The 17453-nt window shown below is 41.3% G+C and overlaps 1 protein-coding gene across 4 annotated transcripts in view; it reads right to left on the bottom strand.

Annotated features, from left to right (window-relative positions):
- Nucleotides 1-3762: 3762 nt before the first annotated feature.
- Nucleotides 3763-17453, bottom strand: part of DENND1A (DENN domain containing 1A) — a 553473-nt gene continuing 539782 nt past the window's right edge. For 2 of the 4 annotated variants that reach the window (XM_075260171.1, XM_075260172.1), the window contains 4 exons: nucleotides 12802-12890; nucleotides 7393-7521; nucleotides 5909-6161; nucleotides 3763-5108 (listed from right to left, as the gene is read on the bottom strand). In XM_075260171.1, the coding sequence (XP_075116272.1) occupies nucleotides 3891-5108; nucleotides 5909-6161; nucleotides 7393-7521; nucleotides 12802-12890 (1689 nt within the window). In that variant the 3' untranslated portion in view covers nucleotides 3763-3890. The remainder of the gene's footprint in view (nucleotides 5109-5908; nucleotides 6162-7392; nucleotides 7522-12801; nucleotides 12891-17453) is intronic. The other 2 variants (XM_075260173.1, XM_075260174.1) reach the window with 1 other exon arrangement.

Here is a 17453-nt window from a genome sequence, read left to right as displayed (position 1 = left end):
GGACACACAAGTATAATGTGCAGCACATACATTGTCTAAGGGAAAGGACACACAAGGGAAACCCTGCCAGCCTGCGGTGGCCAAAGATTAGCTTCAACTGCGTGGTCAATGGCCGATGTGGCTGCTTGGTGTTTTGGCTGTGCGCAGTTATCCACATCATATTTCTCTAGTCTAAGACTCCCTGTTGTTACATGGGACCAAATATATAAGTCCCAAGCGTGGAATCCAATAAGGGGGAGACAATCGGAGTGACATCTTAGTGTCATCCGAGTGCCTTCCATTATACATACATGTCTATAGGGTTTCTGATCCGTTCTGTTTCGATAACATAGAGCAGGATAGGACCTGCTCTATAATCATCCACAATGGCGCCTCCACCTGCACACTCAGGCCCATGCACATGGCTCCCCGCTGCCTCTTAGTGGCCGTAAGTAGCATTAGCACCCCCTTGATACTTTATCACCTTCCACAATGAATAGTAGGACAGGTCCACTTTAACACTTTGCTTCAAGAGAAACTTCTAAAACCAGCAACAATATAAAAGAGGCATTAGTGACCAGAACATTGACTTCCAGCAAGTAATACACATTATCATCAAACACTGGCGACCTGATAAGCACTTTGCCATAAATTATTAGTGCAGTAATATGTTTACACAGTGCATCCATCTTATCACGCCTCATCTACACGCAGGTTATACAATATACATTTCCAGTCTCACCCAGCCGGGAAACACAATAGTTTACTATCTTGATCTAGAATATTTCAATGCAATTCATAGTATTAGAGAACAAGACACCTGATATATATTTATATATATATATATGTCCAACAAAAGAAACACAAAGTAAAGTCTGCAGTAACATCTGTTGACCAGCAGGTGGGGTGTTGCTGGGGTCCTGGTACAGTAGCAGCTGACTCGGCAGCGGTCTGGGCCACTTCTATTGCACTTAATGAGAGCGGTGTAATAAGGGAGAGCTAATACATTGTAAGTGTAACAGAGAGTGTCGCTGACATACATAGGACGTAACATAGGAAAGCTACAATGTAACTAAGTATACAGAGGCAGTAAAAAAGCTTAGCAACACCATGAAATGGGACAAAGGCGCCAACCATCGGGTCATTATGACAGGTATATAGGTGATATACATATGTGAGAATATCATTGTCTAGATTCCTGGGGTGTACGAGTTTTTTGGTCAATAATGTAAAGCACCAAACATAAAGATTTCCCTTGTCTCTCCTTATAGAGGCAGTGACAAACATTGGAAACTCCATATACGCTCTCTACACGGACTCTATATAGCAGGTACCTGCAGCAGCAATCCACTTCTGGCCATTTTGGGTATTATAACAACATATAGGGGGAAAAAAATCTCTTGGGTGCTTTTAAATCCCAAATCCAAAAATGTAGAAGTCAAATAATATTATTGGATGTCAAATGAAAAATCTTTATTATTATATATGGCCTGCCCGGATATCCACCAACAATCCTGGAATGTCTAGAAGGTTCGGAAAAAGACCCCAACCCCAGTGCCCATGTATCATGTGAAAGGGATGTGTTTGTAAAAGGTCTGGGGTCTGCAAAAAACGGAGGCTAAAATTCAGCATAAATGCAGTGTGAATATTCCCAGTGTACACATCTAACGTGCTCACAGAGGTTTATTAGGTGTCTGACAAAAGATTTATCTATTTTTTTCTAATCTGTTTTGAATTTGTTTTTAATTCCACTTTTTGTACATGATTATGGGGGCGGCCATCTTGCCTGATAGTCTCATTTGTTAACAACATTTAGTGATCTGCTTCACAACATAGTCATAGCAATAGGCAGCAATAGTCTGGAGACAACTCACTGAGGTCTATGGGAGAGTTTTCAAGTGAAATCAAAAATTCTTTAAAAATATGGTTAACATAGATAGGAGGTTTAAAACATAAGTCATTTTCTGGTAACACATTGCCTTTAAGAGGCTCCAGTGACCACAGAAGATCTGGATTGCTCCAACAGGTGAGCTAGACATCTTCTAGAGAGTATATATTGTCCCTGCTGTCACAGCATACACTGGATAGGCCATTGTCATCTATAGGATTACCTTGTGATATAACCACATTGGGTTATGGAAATACATGAACTCTAAAGACCAAATTGACTTTAAGAAACAGATTTAATTTTCTAAGAGTCAAAATTGATTATTCCTAATACCAACAGAGGGTGGTTGTATCGTAATTCTTAAATATTCTTGAAATTATCAGTAAAATTCTTGGAAATTTGAAAATTTTGGTGGGTGCAAGGTGGACAAACAATCTATACCTTAGCTCACAACCACTGGGTGTGAGTATATTGCTGTCGCTTTGGCAGTATTGCGTGCTGGAAACGGGCATGCTGGCCTCCATGGTCCCTGTAAATCTCCAGCATTACAATTTAATGTTGCAAAAAATTTTGCAGATCAAGAAAAGGATAAATTGTAGAGCCGTACTGCATAGTGAAGGGGTAAAATAATCTAGTTTGTCTCTACCAAATTCCAGCTATTTTGAACATTTCAGCTCAGGCTTAAGGCAGCTGAAAAACAACATTCTCCAAAAAAAAAAAAAAAAAAAAAATTAGATGTTAAAAATTCCCCTGTTAATCCAGACTGGAACCAGTGGCACAAAACGGGTCAAAAGTTTAAGGTGACGTTAGGATGAAATGTAAAAAACACTTAACACTGGAAATATAATGCAACAACATGAGCGGTGTGAAGAACTATACATGTATACTGCGCCATAGGTATTCATATAGAGGGAACATGCAGGGGTCCCTCCTTTCTATGTCATGGCACAAGCCGAGGCGGACAACGTGGGTTTCGTTTGATACAGTAAGTGATAAATGGTTATCCAAAAAATCACCCCAGGTTGTATTACTGTGTAGTGTAGGACTTTATCTACTCTACCTAGTGCAACATTCATTGTATACTGAGTGACCGGTGCTGTACTACCAAACAATATACAGAACAGTAATATATGTTGTGTATATTGACACCTAAATTACTTAACAAGTCACTTTTATATGGCTCAGCTAAAAGTGAAATTTCACCTAAATATCTGTTGTCTTACATGAGAAGAGTATTGAGGAGTACATGTAGACAATATAGTGTACAATCTACACTACAGACTAGTACATTCTGTGTTCTAGATACGCTCATTTTTGGTGATCCAAAACATCAACAAGTGGGACTTGGTACATAAAATGTCTAATATAACTTCATATCGGCCGATGCGTCGAGGACCTAGAGCAGCAGCTACGATTATACCTTGTTCTGAAGACTGATGGCATTGCATTCTAAGTCACAGAAACCGCTAAAGACGAGTGCTTATTTTCCACTACACACCTATTAACTTTTTGATCCTTAGTGGCGGTAAAATCTCAATAAAAAGCTGTGTGTTTCACCACAACGATCACATTTGCTATCACAATGATCAAATTTCCTATAGAAAACTAAAAACTGTGCTGCTTCGTAAACTGCGGCACATGGTAATAACGCGTGCTAACACATCATATAGCACTTCCCAGGGACTCGGTGGGGAGTTAACTAGATAAGTAATGTGTCGATTTATAGTCCTTGACAGACCACATACTGTGATGCCTGTGCTGGATCAGCTTTTTGTTATGATAAAGCGCTGGATTCAGTAGTTCTACATCAAGACAAATTCCGACCGAAAAGTAGTCAAGCAGACAACAAAGCAAGCACTGGGGGATCCCCAAACCTAAAGAGTATAATGAGTCGATTGTGATTAAAGCCTTTAATTCCAAAAAGTCAGAAATTTGAGAGCAAATATTTGATCTCATGGTCATTCCACAAGTTCTTTAACAACTGGACCACTTGCTCTTTAACCAAAAGCTATAAATTTCAATCCTACTCAAAAGTCTCCCATCGCTTTCGGAGCTGTTCTACTTTGCCCGGGGTTGGAGTTACTGCTTCTTTTGTTTTGGTGAGCAGCTCATCGAAAGGATCCTTGGACTGACCTGGCCTAGAGGGTAGAAGAACAGGGTCTGAAATTTTTGAAGGTCTAGGAGGGATGGCTGGATACTCCCTGGGCTTGCTGCCTTGAGGTTTGGCAGGAGGCTTAGTCATAGGTAAAGTTCTATGGCCAACTGGGCCAGTCAAGATTGGTGGAATGTTTTGCCGTGTTTCTGAGGTTGGTTGACTTTGTTGCATTAGTGTATTGACTGCCGGGCCAGATGCAACGTGGCTCAGTAGATTACTTCCTGACAAGGGTGGAGTTGGACGTCTCTGACTGTGATAGAAAACTGACCTTGAGAAAAGAGAGTTGGAGACAACTGGTGGAGTAAATGGTCTCGCTGTAATGCCTATTACAGAGACTGAATGGTCCAGGGGTACTGCTTGGATAAATGGATTAAGTGGTGAATGCATAAATGCAGGTGGTGGGGTGGAAAATCCCAATTGGTGAGGGAAAGCTGCAGGTGTGAACTCACTTTGTAGAGAGGTAAAACATGGAGTGCTGGAGTAATGTGGTGCTTCAGAGCTTTGAAGACCACTACCTAGAGGAGGCATGATGTCACTCTGGCCCGGACCTGCTATTAAAGGATCTAACAGACTAAGAATATCATCATTTACAGAGATATCAGTAGAAACCTTAACAGGTTGTAACAGATCCATAGAACTGGAGTCAGAAACTTGTCTGTGTCCATCTGATACGGATGCTTCTCCAAAGGTTCCTTGCACAGGGAAGCCGATGTTCTCTCCGAGCTGTAGCTTGCCACCTGACTCTGTTACTGACAGCACACTTTGCTGCTTGGAGGCTCTTGGTGCTGGTGGGGGTGGCACAATGCCCAGCTCTGGTGTTTTCCTTCCATGTGGCCTTGGAATAGTGATATTACCTTGGCTGCTGCTCAAGGTTACCTCTTTGTCAACGGCTAATGATGTAATTTCCTTGTGAGGAGTACTTGTGTCACTCCCAGGAAGGGATGCGTGCTTCTCAGGTGAGATCTGGAGATATTTATTTGGGATAGCCATGTCATCCTGGCCCATGCTCCATAGTTTATTGTATGGGTGGTTGTGTTTCATAGGTGGCACCAGACGATTTCTCTCTGGTACTGTGAGATCCATTCTCTGTCAAATAAAAATTACATTAAGTTAGTGTTAAAATATTTTTTTGTTACAGTAGTTTGATCTTTGTCTTAGCAATGTTTTCAATATATCTTGGAAGATGTGTGTGCAGGATGCAAACTTCTATCTGGTTTTTATACATTACAGTAAGTATTGAGAGATGCAGAAAAAAGGTTCTTCATCTTCCTCCATTACTATATTATTATTACTTTCAGTCTGTTGTTCTGATTCTATGATGGATCAAATGACTTAATGAAGTAGATATGAATGTAGCCTTACTTCAATTCAAGTCAACTGTGCTTGGTAAACAATAGGGGGCGATGCAGCTCCATTAATTCATTTTTGTGGGTGCTGAAAGTCACTGAGCAGGAGCAGACATAGTCAGAGGGCCCATGTACAAGTACAGTTATTGGTCCCCTGTTTTCCTGTATCTCAGCATAGTGCACTCTCTTATGTTTCTCTAACAATCTCCAAGCCATTGCTAGTCCTGAAGTTGTTTAGCATTTACCCATAGGCTAATAGACAGTAGAAAGCTGCAGCTAAGGTGATGGGGCCTGTAACCTACTGGGCCCTTGTACATCTGCACAGGTTACTGGTAAGTTCACCCCTGCCATGGAGAATGTGACACTTATTCCCTAACTACCACATAGGCAATAAGCATCTGCAATAGGAGAACTTCTTCAATGACCTGTCCTGAAGATAGATTATCAATGGCAGTCCCAGAAAACCCTTGAACATATTCATGTAATACATAAGTGTATCGCAGGATTTCAGTTTTGTTGCTGTACCATTTATTACTTCACCTGATAATCAAATGTGAAATGGTCTTCATGGTCCTCCTTGGGGGTTCTCAAGTCTTCTAAACTTTTAGCTTGACTTAAAAGAGGTGGTTGTGATTCTGTATCGAAATGACTAAAGATATCTTCCAGCAGGTTGATATTTGGGACCTCCTTATGTGTTGGTTCTTGGTCAAGCACTGAATCGCTTTCCTTTTCTGGGCTGATGATCTCATCTCCATCAGCATCGGACTCCTTCAATGTTCGATATTGTTGAGGCCTAAGATAAGTTAAAAGTATAAGTCAATAATTCATATACTGAAAAATACAAATATACTGAAAGGAAGACAGAGTTCTGCTATAGGTCATACATGGTGCGGTCTCTGGCTGAACATACATAGACATGGCCAGTTTTCTTATTGTTATCATAGTCCAAGGTGGGAGAAACACAATCTACAGCAGATTTTTGGTATAGATGAGTGTGAATGTGGTACATCTTTGGTGCACATCCCTTTTTTCCATAAAATTTGTGCCACATCCTTCTGTGCCTGCCCCCATTTTTGCTAACAAGGGTGGAGAACAAAGTGGGTCTGTCAGGTCAGGGACATCTTAACAAATTTATTATCTAAAACTGGCATGGGTTGTACCAGAAATCTATACCAGCCCTACAAAAGAGCACCTGATTAGAGATGAGCGAACACTGTTCGGAACAGCCGTTCCGAACAGCACGCTCACAGCACGCTCCCATAGAAATGAATGGAAGCTGCTGGCACACGGGGGGTCAAGCGGCCGGCCGCCGGCAAAGTCTGCGTGCCAGGTGCTTCCATTCATTTCTATGGGAGCGTGCTGTTCGGATCGGCTGATCCGAACAGTGTTTGCTCACCTCTACGCCCGATTAATAATACAGAGTAGAGATGAACGAGTAATATTCCATCGAATACTACTGCATAGTTATTGGTGTACTTGGCCGAATACCACACAGTAAAAATTTGATCCCCCTCCCACCTTCCCTGGCACTTTTTTACACCAATAACTATGCAGGGGAGATATTTGATCGAATACTACTCGCTCATCTCTAGTCCAGAGCCCCTTAATAATTCCCAGTTGGGGATTTTTTCCAAGATTAGTTTAGGAAACACCATTGTTAATAAATTTCCTCAATGGAGTTTTTGTTGCTTGTTTGGAACAGATCTTAGCCAAAGCCAGGACGGAATCCAGCAAGAACATGAATTATATATCCTTCCTTTACAATTCTCATTCCTTTTGAATCCAAACCACAGCAAACTGTGCACAAACAAAGCAACAAAACTTCCAAGTATTGCGAGCCTATTAGTCAAAGATTATTTACTTTCCTCACTATACCGATAAGCTTAATATTAAGTGAATTAATATGGCGGACAATCTCAAACCAAAATATATAAGACATGTAAAGATACATGTAAAGTTCTTCGGGATGATGTAAGGTAGGTGGAGATGAGAGGTATAAAAAGGAGATAGAAGAAGACAGAGACCATTCAAAGGGAGCAGAGAAGATAAAGTTTTCAGAAAAGGCAGAAACAGGATCCTCCTCCTGCAGGAACTCATCATCAGAGGAATCTTCAGAAAGGAAGACAGTATAGTGGCGTGTGGGCTTCACAACGCTGAGAAGACAGGAGAAGAAGACAGTTAGTGGTGTTCTAGTCACCTATGTATAACAATAGATAGCAGGAGGTACAGCAAAGTTCTTAAAGGGTGTCTAATAGAATTCATAATAGCAAGCAATGGGCAATCATTCCAAAAGGAAATCCAGAGCACTTTTGGCTGTTTGTAGATAAATGAAGTAAATTAGGCCCCGCCCCTGATGCACTTGCAGACTGATTTGCACATCCTTAAAAGGATGATGATCTCTGCATTGCTTCTTCGTTTTGTGGCTAGACCAGACAATGATCTCAAAAGTTCATCTACCACCTTGTGAAGGAGGAGGGGACACCCTGGAAAAACTGCGAATATCTTGAGACTGTGTCACACCTTTGTGGAGCAGCAGCAGGCGGGGTTTTGGCCATCCTATCTAAGAGACTCTCCAAGCTCCATGGAAACAAAAGGACTTTAAGTTACCAGGTTTTCTGTCTTTTTTTCCTTTTGATTTTAAAAACTGTTTTGCTTGTCTTATCTTTTTGATATATTTCATTGAACCCCTGGGTATTGAATTATTACATTTAATGGTACTTTATGTGTGCTCTATGAACCCATTACCTTTTTAAAGCTTTTGTGTCTGACTCTCTGTGTGCATGTGTGAGTGGGGATTCTACTGAGCCCATAGTCAATATTGGTGGCAGCGTGTATTTAAGGTGCAATACATGCTCAATATATAGCCTGAATGAAAGGTGAGTGCAAGATTGAGTGAGTGGAGTGAATTATCCCGACAGCTGCACCATCATCATATGCTAAGACGATCTGTACACGACACTATATCAGTAAATGTACTAAGGTGGACAAAAGCAACCGGCTCACCACACCAGAGGTTCCTCTGTATACTTGGAGGAGCATAAAAAGATGCAATACTGAGCATGCATGACCTTAGCACATCTACAGAGATGGACCAAAAAACTGAAATTCAATAGGAACAGCAGGTGGTGCTGTTCTAACATTAATCCTGGAATACATAGGGCTATAAAAAAAAATTAATTAAGTTTATATACAAAAAATGTTTTATGGGCTGAATTTAACCATATATAATATGAGACAAAATCTTTATGGTGTGGACAGAGGATCAATAGTATACTCTATATAAACCATTGCTATAAATAACCTAGTAAGGCATTGTGAACTAAATGAGCAAGGACACAACACAGTTGCCATGTTCACGGTGACTCGCTGCTATGTGCTCTACTATCTACTGGTGTACATATTATGCTCTTCATTGCACATATTTTCTTATGACATTTTAACATACTTGGAGATGTTTAGACTGTTCCACCACTGAAAATAATTGAGATTTTGCTGTGTTGAGGCTCAATATACCGCATGTCAAACACTCATCATCATTGATCAAGACCACTGCTTGTAACGCACTGCACATTTCCTTCCCCTTGTGTTAACACCTGCACGTGACACTGGTGACAGCTTGCTTCTTTTTAAATACCATGTCAGACACACATCCTGCAATAGCCGCGGGTAGTGCGGAGCCTGTGTGCATTATTACAAGTGCATGGCTTTATTTTTAATGAGGAGGATATGCATGGTGAGAAATCATGGACAGGCCTGCCTCACATCACTGTGGCCAGAAGCAGGAACTGCTGACAAATGTAGATATCTCAAATTTAATTGACATTTAAATGAGCTGGAGATTATAATGGGAGGACGGAGGGAAAATAATAATAAGTAGCTTTTATATAAGACTAGAGGCTGAGGTGTCTTCATATGAACAAACATGGACTGGACTGTAAGAAAAATCCAGAGAGAGATCTACTGATGACTACTTGTGTGCCAGAAGTGATATCTTATTAACCGTTACATCTTCTATCACACTCCTAGCAGACGTGTGCACCAATGGTAGTCGATCCGTGTCTGGAGATGAAGAGGGCCATTAGTGATCAGGGGCTATGCGTTCCTTTACCACTGACGTGTGACTATATGGTGTCATAGCAGAGGTCAATAAACAGATGGGAGCGCTACATACTGTAGGATCTGCATATCTGTGCATTGTTCACACATGTCACATATGAATCTGATACATACTGAATTTCAATATAAAATCTGTGGCAGTACTCCACGGTTTACCATTTGGAGTGCTGTGGATCCATATCTGGATTACCCTCATTCAATGGATATAATCTGTGTCAGGCTTCAAGCTATTTCTTCATTCAGAAGTCATGACAATGAGTAAGATGCTAATTCTTGTATGACTTTGTCAATAGTATATAACAGGGTTGTGCAAACCCCATATACTGTATATGTATGAAATGCTGATTGAAGTCTGTAGGCAAGATGGATTTTGATGCGGAAATTAATTCCATGACTCATCCAAAATGTGTGAATGGAATACTTGGGGCAGAATACCATCTCTGGTCATTACAGGATTTATATTATTTAGCCGTGCTCCCTGATGCAGGCTCCATATGTAGTTTGCAGTTCTCTCTGAGCTGGTGCGAGGAGACAAGATGCCATACCCTGCTAACAGTAACTAGAGGAGAATCTGCTGCATAACGATTTCTCTCTCTTTCTGTTAGAAAGAGCCATAGGACCATGCAGGACATACATAGGGAAGTCCTGATCTGTATCAATGTGAATGTGGTTATTTGGTTGTGTTGCAAAGCTCCTATTTAGCTCCAGCATCGCACACTGTGTTTCTGATTCTCTCTGCTTCCGTTTATTTCTTCCCCCTCCCCTCTCCATAGACATGTGTAATCTGAGCTATAGGACCTGCAGTCTGTGAAAATCAGTTTAGCACAGAGACTGAGTGCAGGAAAACAGCCCGATAAGAGAAGGAGGAGGAATTTTTCTCTGATGAAATATATTACAAAGTCTACCCATAGGCAGTGTATTTTTGCACTGGAACGGAGTACAGAATGGCAGAATGTCTGGGAAGTAAAGATTACGTTATATTGTATTTGAAGGATTGTGGCCGACAATGTGGAGCATTAAAGAATGGAGAATGTGGCTGATATTGCATAGGGTGCTCCACTGGCACTATACTGATGATCCACAGCGACCAGTCACAATGCAGCTCAAATTCTTCCAGAGCAGAGTGCGCTGTGATTGGTTACCATGGGCAACTAAGACAATTTTGTTTCTAGACCATTCTACTAATTCTACCCCAGAGTGCATGTTAAGTAGACTAAGAAGCGACTCCTTAAACGTTTTAACTCTCCTGATATTTGACTTCCCATTTAAATATCACAATGAAAAATAATAATTTTTAATAATGAAATTAATAAATTAAATTATTATTAATAATAAACACCTGCACTATTTCTGTACAATGCTACAGAATACGTTATATGTATATATGGAAAGAAAACCTTGTCTAAGCAACAGCATTTGGAAAAAGTCTGAAATGGTACAATAAAATCCATAAGTTTGCACAACCCACCAAAAAAAAAAAGAAAAGGCCATTTAATATATTTTATTATTTTCTAGGAAACAAAAATCTGCATTTTACCATCTGTGGCCACAAGAGGGCAATAGAGTTCTACGTTCCGTTTCTTTTGCCCACAGTAAAAAAATAAATAAATCTAGCCTGTGAAAAGAAATTACCTTATACAAAGAAATTAGCATTTTGTATTCTTTTGTGCAAACTGCTACCTTCAGTTTGTATTGTGATCACAAAATCAGATGGGTATGGCGATATGACAACTTGAAAACATGACTAAAAATATACATTGCGCATTAACCAAGAGGTCTAGTTACACCTTGCTCCAGCGAACACTAATGAAAGTAGGCAAGATTTATATAAAAAAAAAAAAAAAAAAAAAAAAAAGATGCAAAATAAGGCATTTTATTAAAGACAGAAAATGGGCAGCATGAAAAACCTGCCAATTTCTGGTTTCCAGATATAAAAACGGCCTAACACAGCCGCTGAGAAGTGCTATAAACAGATGTACTAATACTATGTGAGGGGAGACAGTCACCAAACAAACCCACTGAATAATAAATAATACTAAACTATAGGGCACAAGTGTATATAGTAACAATTGTACCCATGCAGATCTAAGCAGTCCAGATCACAACATATAAATCCTGCCATAAAGGGCATATACACCCACTGGCACTAGGGGCAGGACTTACAGTGGTTTTCTGGGACTTATGTACTGATGATATTTGATATGTAGGGATTCAACACCTGGGACCCACAAAGATTAGCTCGGGTGAGTGCTACAGACTCTACACTGAATATCAAGCACATTGCAGTATATCGCAGAGGCTGTACATGCTATTAGTTCTATTTACATGAGGATCGACAGGAATCGCAGAGGCTGTGCATGCTATTAGTCCTATTTACTTAAATGTGACGGAGCTGCTGCTATACCATAATGTTATGTGGCACAGGAAAAAGGCCAACAGCTGACCAGCAGGGCTCCCAGGTGTCATTCCCCCCCCCCCCCCCCCCCCCGATTACCGTGACCAAACCCAAGGATAAGTCATGAATATATAAGTCTCTGGGAACACCTTAAAGGGATCCTATCATTGGATACCCTTTTTTTCTAACTAACATGTAGGAATAGCCTTAAAAAAGGCTATTCTTCTCCTACCTTTAGAAGTCTCCGCGTTGCCGTTCAGTAGAAATCCGGGTTTTCTTCGTTATGCAATATGAGTTCTCTTGCAGCACTGGGGGCGGTCCTCAGCGCTCAAACAGCACTGGGGGCGTCCCCAATGCTGTGAGAGAAATCGCCCAGGGAGAGGGCATTCCAGAAGAAGATAGAGGCGTAGCTGAGGCGCTGAGGACCGCCCCCAGTGCTGCAAGAGAACTCATATTGCATACTGAAGAAAAACCCTGATTTCTACCGAACAGCGGCGCGGAGAAGACATCTAAAGGTAGGAGAAGAATAGCCTTTCTTAAGTCTATTCCTGCGTGTTAGTCAGAAAAAAAGGGTATCCAATGATAGGATCCCTTTAAAGTAATGTGCCCATGTAACAGAAAAGAACATACTTGTATTTTGTATTATCTATGCTGCTGTAACACACTGAATTTCCCCATGGTGGGACTATTAAAGGATTATCTTATCTTATCTTAAAGGACTATTGCAGGATCACTTAGCATAGGTCATCAATAATCAGATCAGTGGGGTCCCGTTTCAGCACCCTCGCAGCTGTGGCTGCTTCTTCGATAACCTTGCTCAGTATGTCATTATGAATACTTAAATTACATGAATATACTTAGATGTAAGTGATTACAAGATGACCATGTGCCCACGGATAATGCAGAGGTAGCAGTCACTTACTGGTCAGGGCTGGAGATAGATGTCCGGCGGCTCTCCACCACAGCATTACTCTTGGGCCGGCGAGCAACAGTTGGCCTCGGGGGACGGACCTGGGAATAAAACATTACACAATATTTAGATACGTCGCAGATTTGCAGTTCATCCCAAAGTCTTTGCCACAGCTGTACAGGATGGGGTTAACTAGGTAACCAAGCTTCTGCCTCCAGGTTTTCTAAAGAAAAGGACAAATTAGCAAAAAATCTACCGTAAATCTTCATAATAAACATGGTGCAGACTCAGGATACAGAGGGATTATGGCCCAGATGCCATTCATGGGGTCTGTAGCATCCATATATTTAAGGAGTATTCCAAACTTTTATTGTAAAGGTCTATCCTCACGATAGGCTATCAGTACCCAATTGGTGGGGGCCACCATCTGAGTCAGGAGCCGATGGCTCTGTACATTGTAAAGTGGCCGAGCAAATTTGCTGAAGCTTACCTCTCATTTACATCAAGGGGAAATCATACTGCTACTATACAGTGTACGGAGCCTTCTGCTTTTAGCTCGGTACACTACTGCGCTCCGTGAAAGTCCAAACAACTCATCAATGCAGGACTAGATGTAGCCCCCCACCAATCAGGTACTGATGGCCTATACTAAAGATAAATCGGTAGCACCCTTTAATACCCCCAAAAAAAGAGCAACAGAAGTAGAATATAAAAATCTATTTCCCTCTAGATATTTACCTTGGTTATCCGTAAAAGCTAGTCCATTCCTATCCATTCAGAGGATACTGGCACCAAAGAGAATTGTCAGCATTAGGATATGGCTTGATTTTACCCTAGCAACAGCACCACTCTTGTCAATAGGCAGTGCCTGGTATTGCAGCCCATCCCACTCAAATGAATTGGACTGAGCTGCAATACAGAACAGGAGTGGCACTGATTCTCCTAGGTGGGGAAGAGTCTTTTTTTAATCTACTTCTAGACAAACCCTCCAAATTGACATTAATATTCTCCGTCTGAATGTCAAAGAGCTGCTGTGGGGAATCCGATTTCCTATGTTCCCTGGATTACCACAAAAAAAGAGTAACTCAGGGAATAAATTACAAATAAGGATCTACTGAAAAAAGACAATTCCTAATAGACAAGGGAATGTTCACTTATACATAGATTATCCAATCTGTACAATGGACAAAAAGCCTTGGATTCCCAGCCCTCTAAATCCATTAGATGTATACAGTACTGAGCAAGAGTTTAGGCAGGTTAGCATACCTCCCAACGCTTGAAAAACAGAAAGAAGGACAAAATGTCCCTCCCACTTTTATGTTGACTCCACCCATTCTCATTCATTTTTCATGTGCCCCCACACAGTATAATTCTCCTACAGTCACCCATAAATTATATGTCACCACATTATAATGGCAGCTGGAGCGGGACATGAAACTGGGGGCAACAAGAGGCAAACAGATCTTCCTCCAGCTACTCCAACGGTATAATGTCCTCCTCCAGTGACCCCCATTGTTTAATGTCCCCCTCCAGTTGTCCCCATTTTAATGTCCCTCTTAATCCCTCCCAGTTTAATTGCCACCTTCATCTGCCCCCAGTATAACGTTCCCCTTCCATCTCTGCCCCCTGTATAATATCTTCCCCTTCCATCTCTTCCCCCAGGATAATGTCCCCCCTCCATCTCTGCCCCCAGTATAACGTCCCCCCTCCATCTCTGCCTCCAGTATAATGTCCCCCCCTCCATCCCTGCCTCCAGTATAGTGTCCCCCCTCCATCTCTGCTCCCAGTATAACGTTCCCCTTCCATCCCTGCCCCCAGTATAATGTTCCCCTTCCATCTCTGCTCCCAGTATGTCCCCCCTCCATTTCTGCCCCCAGTATAATGTCCCCCCTCCGTCTCTGCCCTTAGTTTCATGCCCTCCCCCTCCGTCTCTGCCCTTAGTTTCATGTCCCCCCTCCATCTCTATCCCCAGTATAACATTCCCCTTACATCTCTGCCCCTAGATTAATGTTCCTCCTCAATTTGTTCTCAAAGTATATAACATAAAAACACTGATACTCACCTTTCCTCGATCCCCTGCCGTTCTGTCTGCTGTCTCAGCTTCAGCGCTGAGCTCCGGCTCTGGGCGCGATGTGATGATGCTGAAGCAGGACACAGATGAGTTGAAACTGGGACATACATCCCTCTGAGCGGAAAACCGTCCCGATTCTGCGGGACATTCCCGGATTCAGGGTCATGTCCTGCAGAATCCGGGACGGTTGGGATGTATGGGTTAGACAAATACTCCAAGGCAAGAATCCTTTCAGAAATAGAAGGGTTAATAGTTTATCTGGTCAATTAACAAAATTACACAAATGAAGAAAAGAAAAATCTAAATCCCATCAATATTTTGTGTGACCTTTACGCTCTGGAGGGGGGGTCCTGGAAGTGATGATACGGCTCCCACAGAGCCCTGATCTCAACATCATCCAGTCTGTCTGGCATTATATGAAGAGACAGAAGGATTGGAGCAAGCCTACATACACAGAAGATCTGTGCTTAGTTCTCCAAGATGGCGGGAACAAACTCCCTGCCGAGTTCCTTCAAAAACTGTCTGCAAGTACTGAGAAGAACTGATAGAAGGCAAAGGAAAAAGGTCACACTGAATATAGATGGAATTTAGGTTTAATACTGCTATTTTTGAAGGTATTCTTACTTTACAGCATTTTTTCACCTGCCTAAAACTTTTGCATGGAACTATACATGTTGAAAAATGCATATAATATCCTTATAAGAATTTCCTATGCAGAGAAGTGTAAGTGCAGCATTACAGAGCACAGGCACCAGCCAGGAGATAGGTGCAGAAGTTGGCGGTAGTTTAGTAGTCACAGGTTACAGGCACAAGCAAACGACTGAAGAAAGATGAGAAGAAGGCGGCAGATCACAACACTGCGGAGAGCTTTTACAATGAGAAACAGAAATCTGAACTGGGTCCAAAAAGAAACAGGGAGCCAATGTGGGGACTGGCAAAACATAAGTAAACCAATTAGTAAGGAAAAGTCAGCCTGGTAGATGCAACGAAGATCAAACCAGATGAAAACCAGGTTTACTAATGTGCGGCGGATGACTGGGCGGATACAATAATCAAGTCAGGAGACGATATGGGTGCAAACTATAAGCTACTACATATATGCAGGACTTCCATATTCCCGCTACAGGCTGTGAATGGGTATACAGGACAGTGGTTGGAAATCTACATATCCATGAGCCCAGCAGGGTACTGTCCTATAGCTGCCACTGCTGGTAAAAGTGACCGTATATACTCGAGTATAAGCCGAATTTTTCAGCCCCCCTCGGCTTATACTCGAGTCAGCAAAGAAAAAAAAATTGGGGGGGGGGGGGGGGGTGGTCTATGACCAGCCACAATATCAATGTATAGAATCTCCCATAAAATAGTGAGGAAAAACAGAAGCTTTAAAAAATATAAAAAAATAAAAGTTGTAAATCCCTCCTTTCCCTAGAATACATACAAAAGTAGAAAATGACTGTGACACACATACACATTAGGTATCCCTGTGTCTGAGAGTGCTCGGTCTACTGAATATAGGGGATCTGCAGTGCTCCTGTTCCGTCGGGGAGGGGTTAGTAGGAGCACTGCAGATCCCCTATATTCAGCCAGGCTGAATTCCAAGTGGGGGGAAAAACCCCAGTCCTCAAGCTCAGGGAAGGGAGGGACAGACAGACAACCAAAACAACCCCTCCCCTTCCCCAGCACCCAAAAAACTCCAACCATTTTAATTTTTGAAATTTTCCAGTAGCTGCTGCTTTTCTCCCCTAGGCTTATACTCGAGTTAATAAGTTTTCCCAGTTTGTGGTAAAATTAGGGGCCTCGGCTTATATTCGGTTCGGCTTATACTCGAGTATATACGGTATATGGATTTTCCTTCAATATATTGAAGTACTGTATGAATTATATATTGAACTACTGTGTATATATATATATATATATATATATATATATATATATATATATATATATATATATATATATATGTTTTATTTATCTATATTAACTATTTTATAATATATATATATATATATATATATATATATATATATATATGTGTAATTTTATAAGATTACATATATATGTATATATAAATTATTTCGTTTTATATGGTAATATTATTTAGAGATGAGTATTCAGGTCATTCAGCCACAGACCATTCGGCACATATGGCCTTTTATGTCACGCCATAGCAGAGCCTGACGTTTCAGTGAAAATGAAAGATTGTGTAGTACCCTGGGTATTATCTCCACAATATTAGTGGATGCTGTCATGTCATAGCACTATATAAAAAAATCCCACAATTTCCCACTAATAATGACACCTAAACACATATAAGGACACAGCAAAGCGATCGGCAGCAATGATCTGGCTGGCAGTGGTATATGATACAAAAGGGACAATGAAAGGTAAAATTGCAGCAACAACACAGCGAAGGTCAAGAGGCTGTCTACAGCTCGAAGGAATAACATCTCCGATGTTAACATGAAAATGTGGAGGTTCTCAAGAGGTGACAACATCAGACACATTGCAGCTTATACCTGGAAATTTAAGGTGATTTACCCAAATAGCTCAATTTGGTTTCTTTCCTACCCTGTTCTTTTTAAGGCATCAATTT

The sequence above is a fragment of the Leptodactylus fuscus genome, chromosome 11 (assembly GCF_031893055.1).
Source record: "Leptodactylus fuscus isolate aLepFus1 chromosome 11, aLepFus1.hap2, whole genome shotgun sequence".
Classification (NCBI taxonomy): domain Eukaryota; kingdom Metazoa; phylum Chordata; class Amphibia; order Anura; family Leptodactylidae; genus Leptodactylus; species Leptodactylus fuscus.
This window is presented reverse-complemented; position numbering and strand designations above follow the sequence as displayed.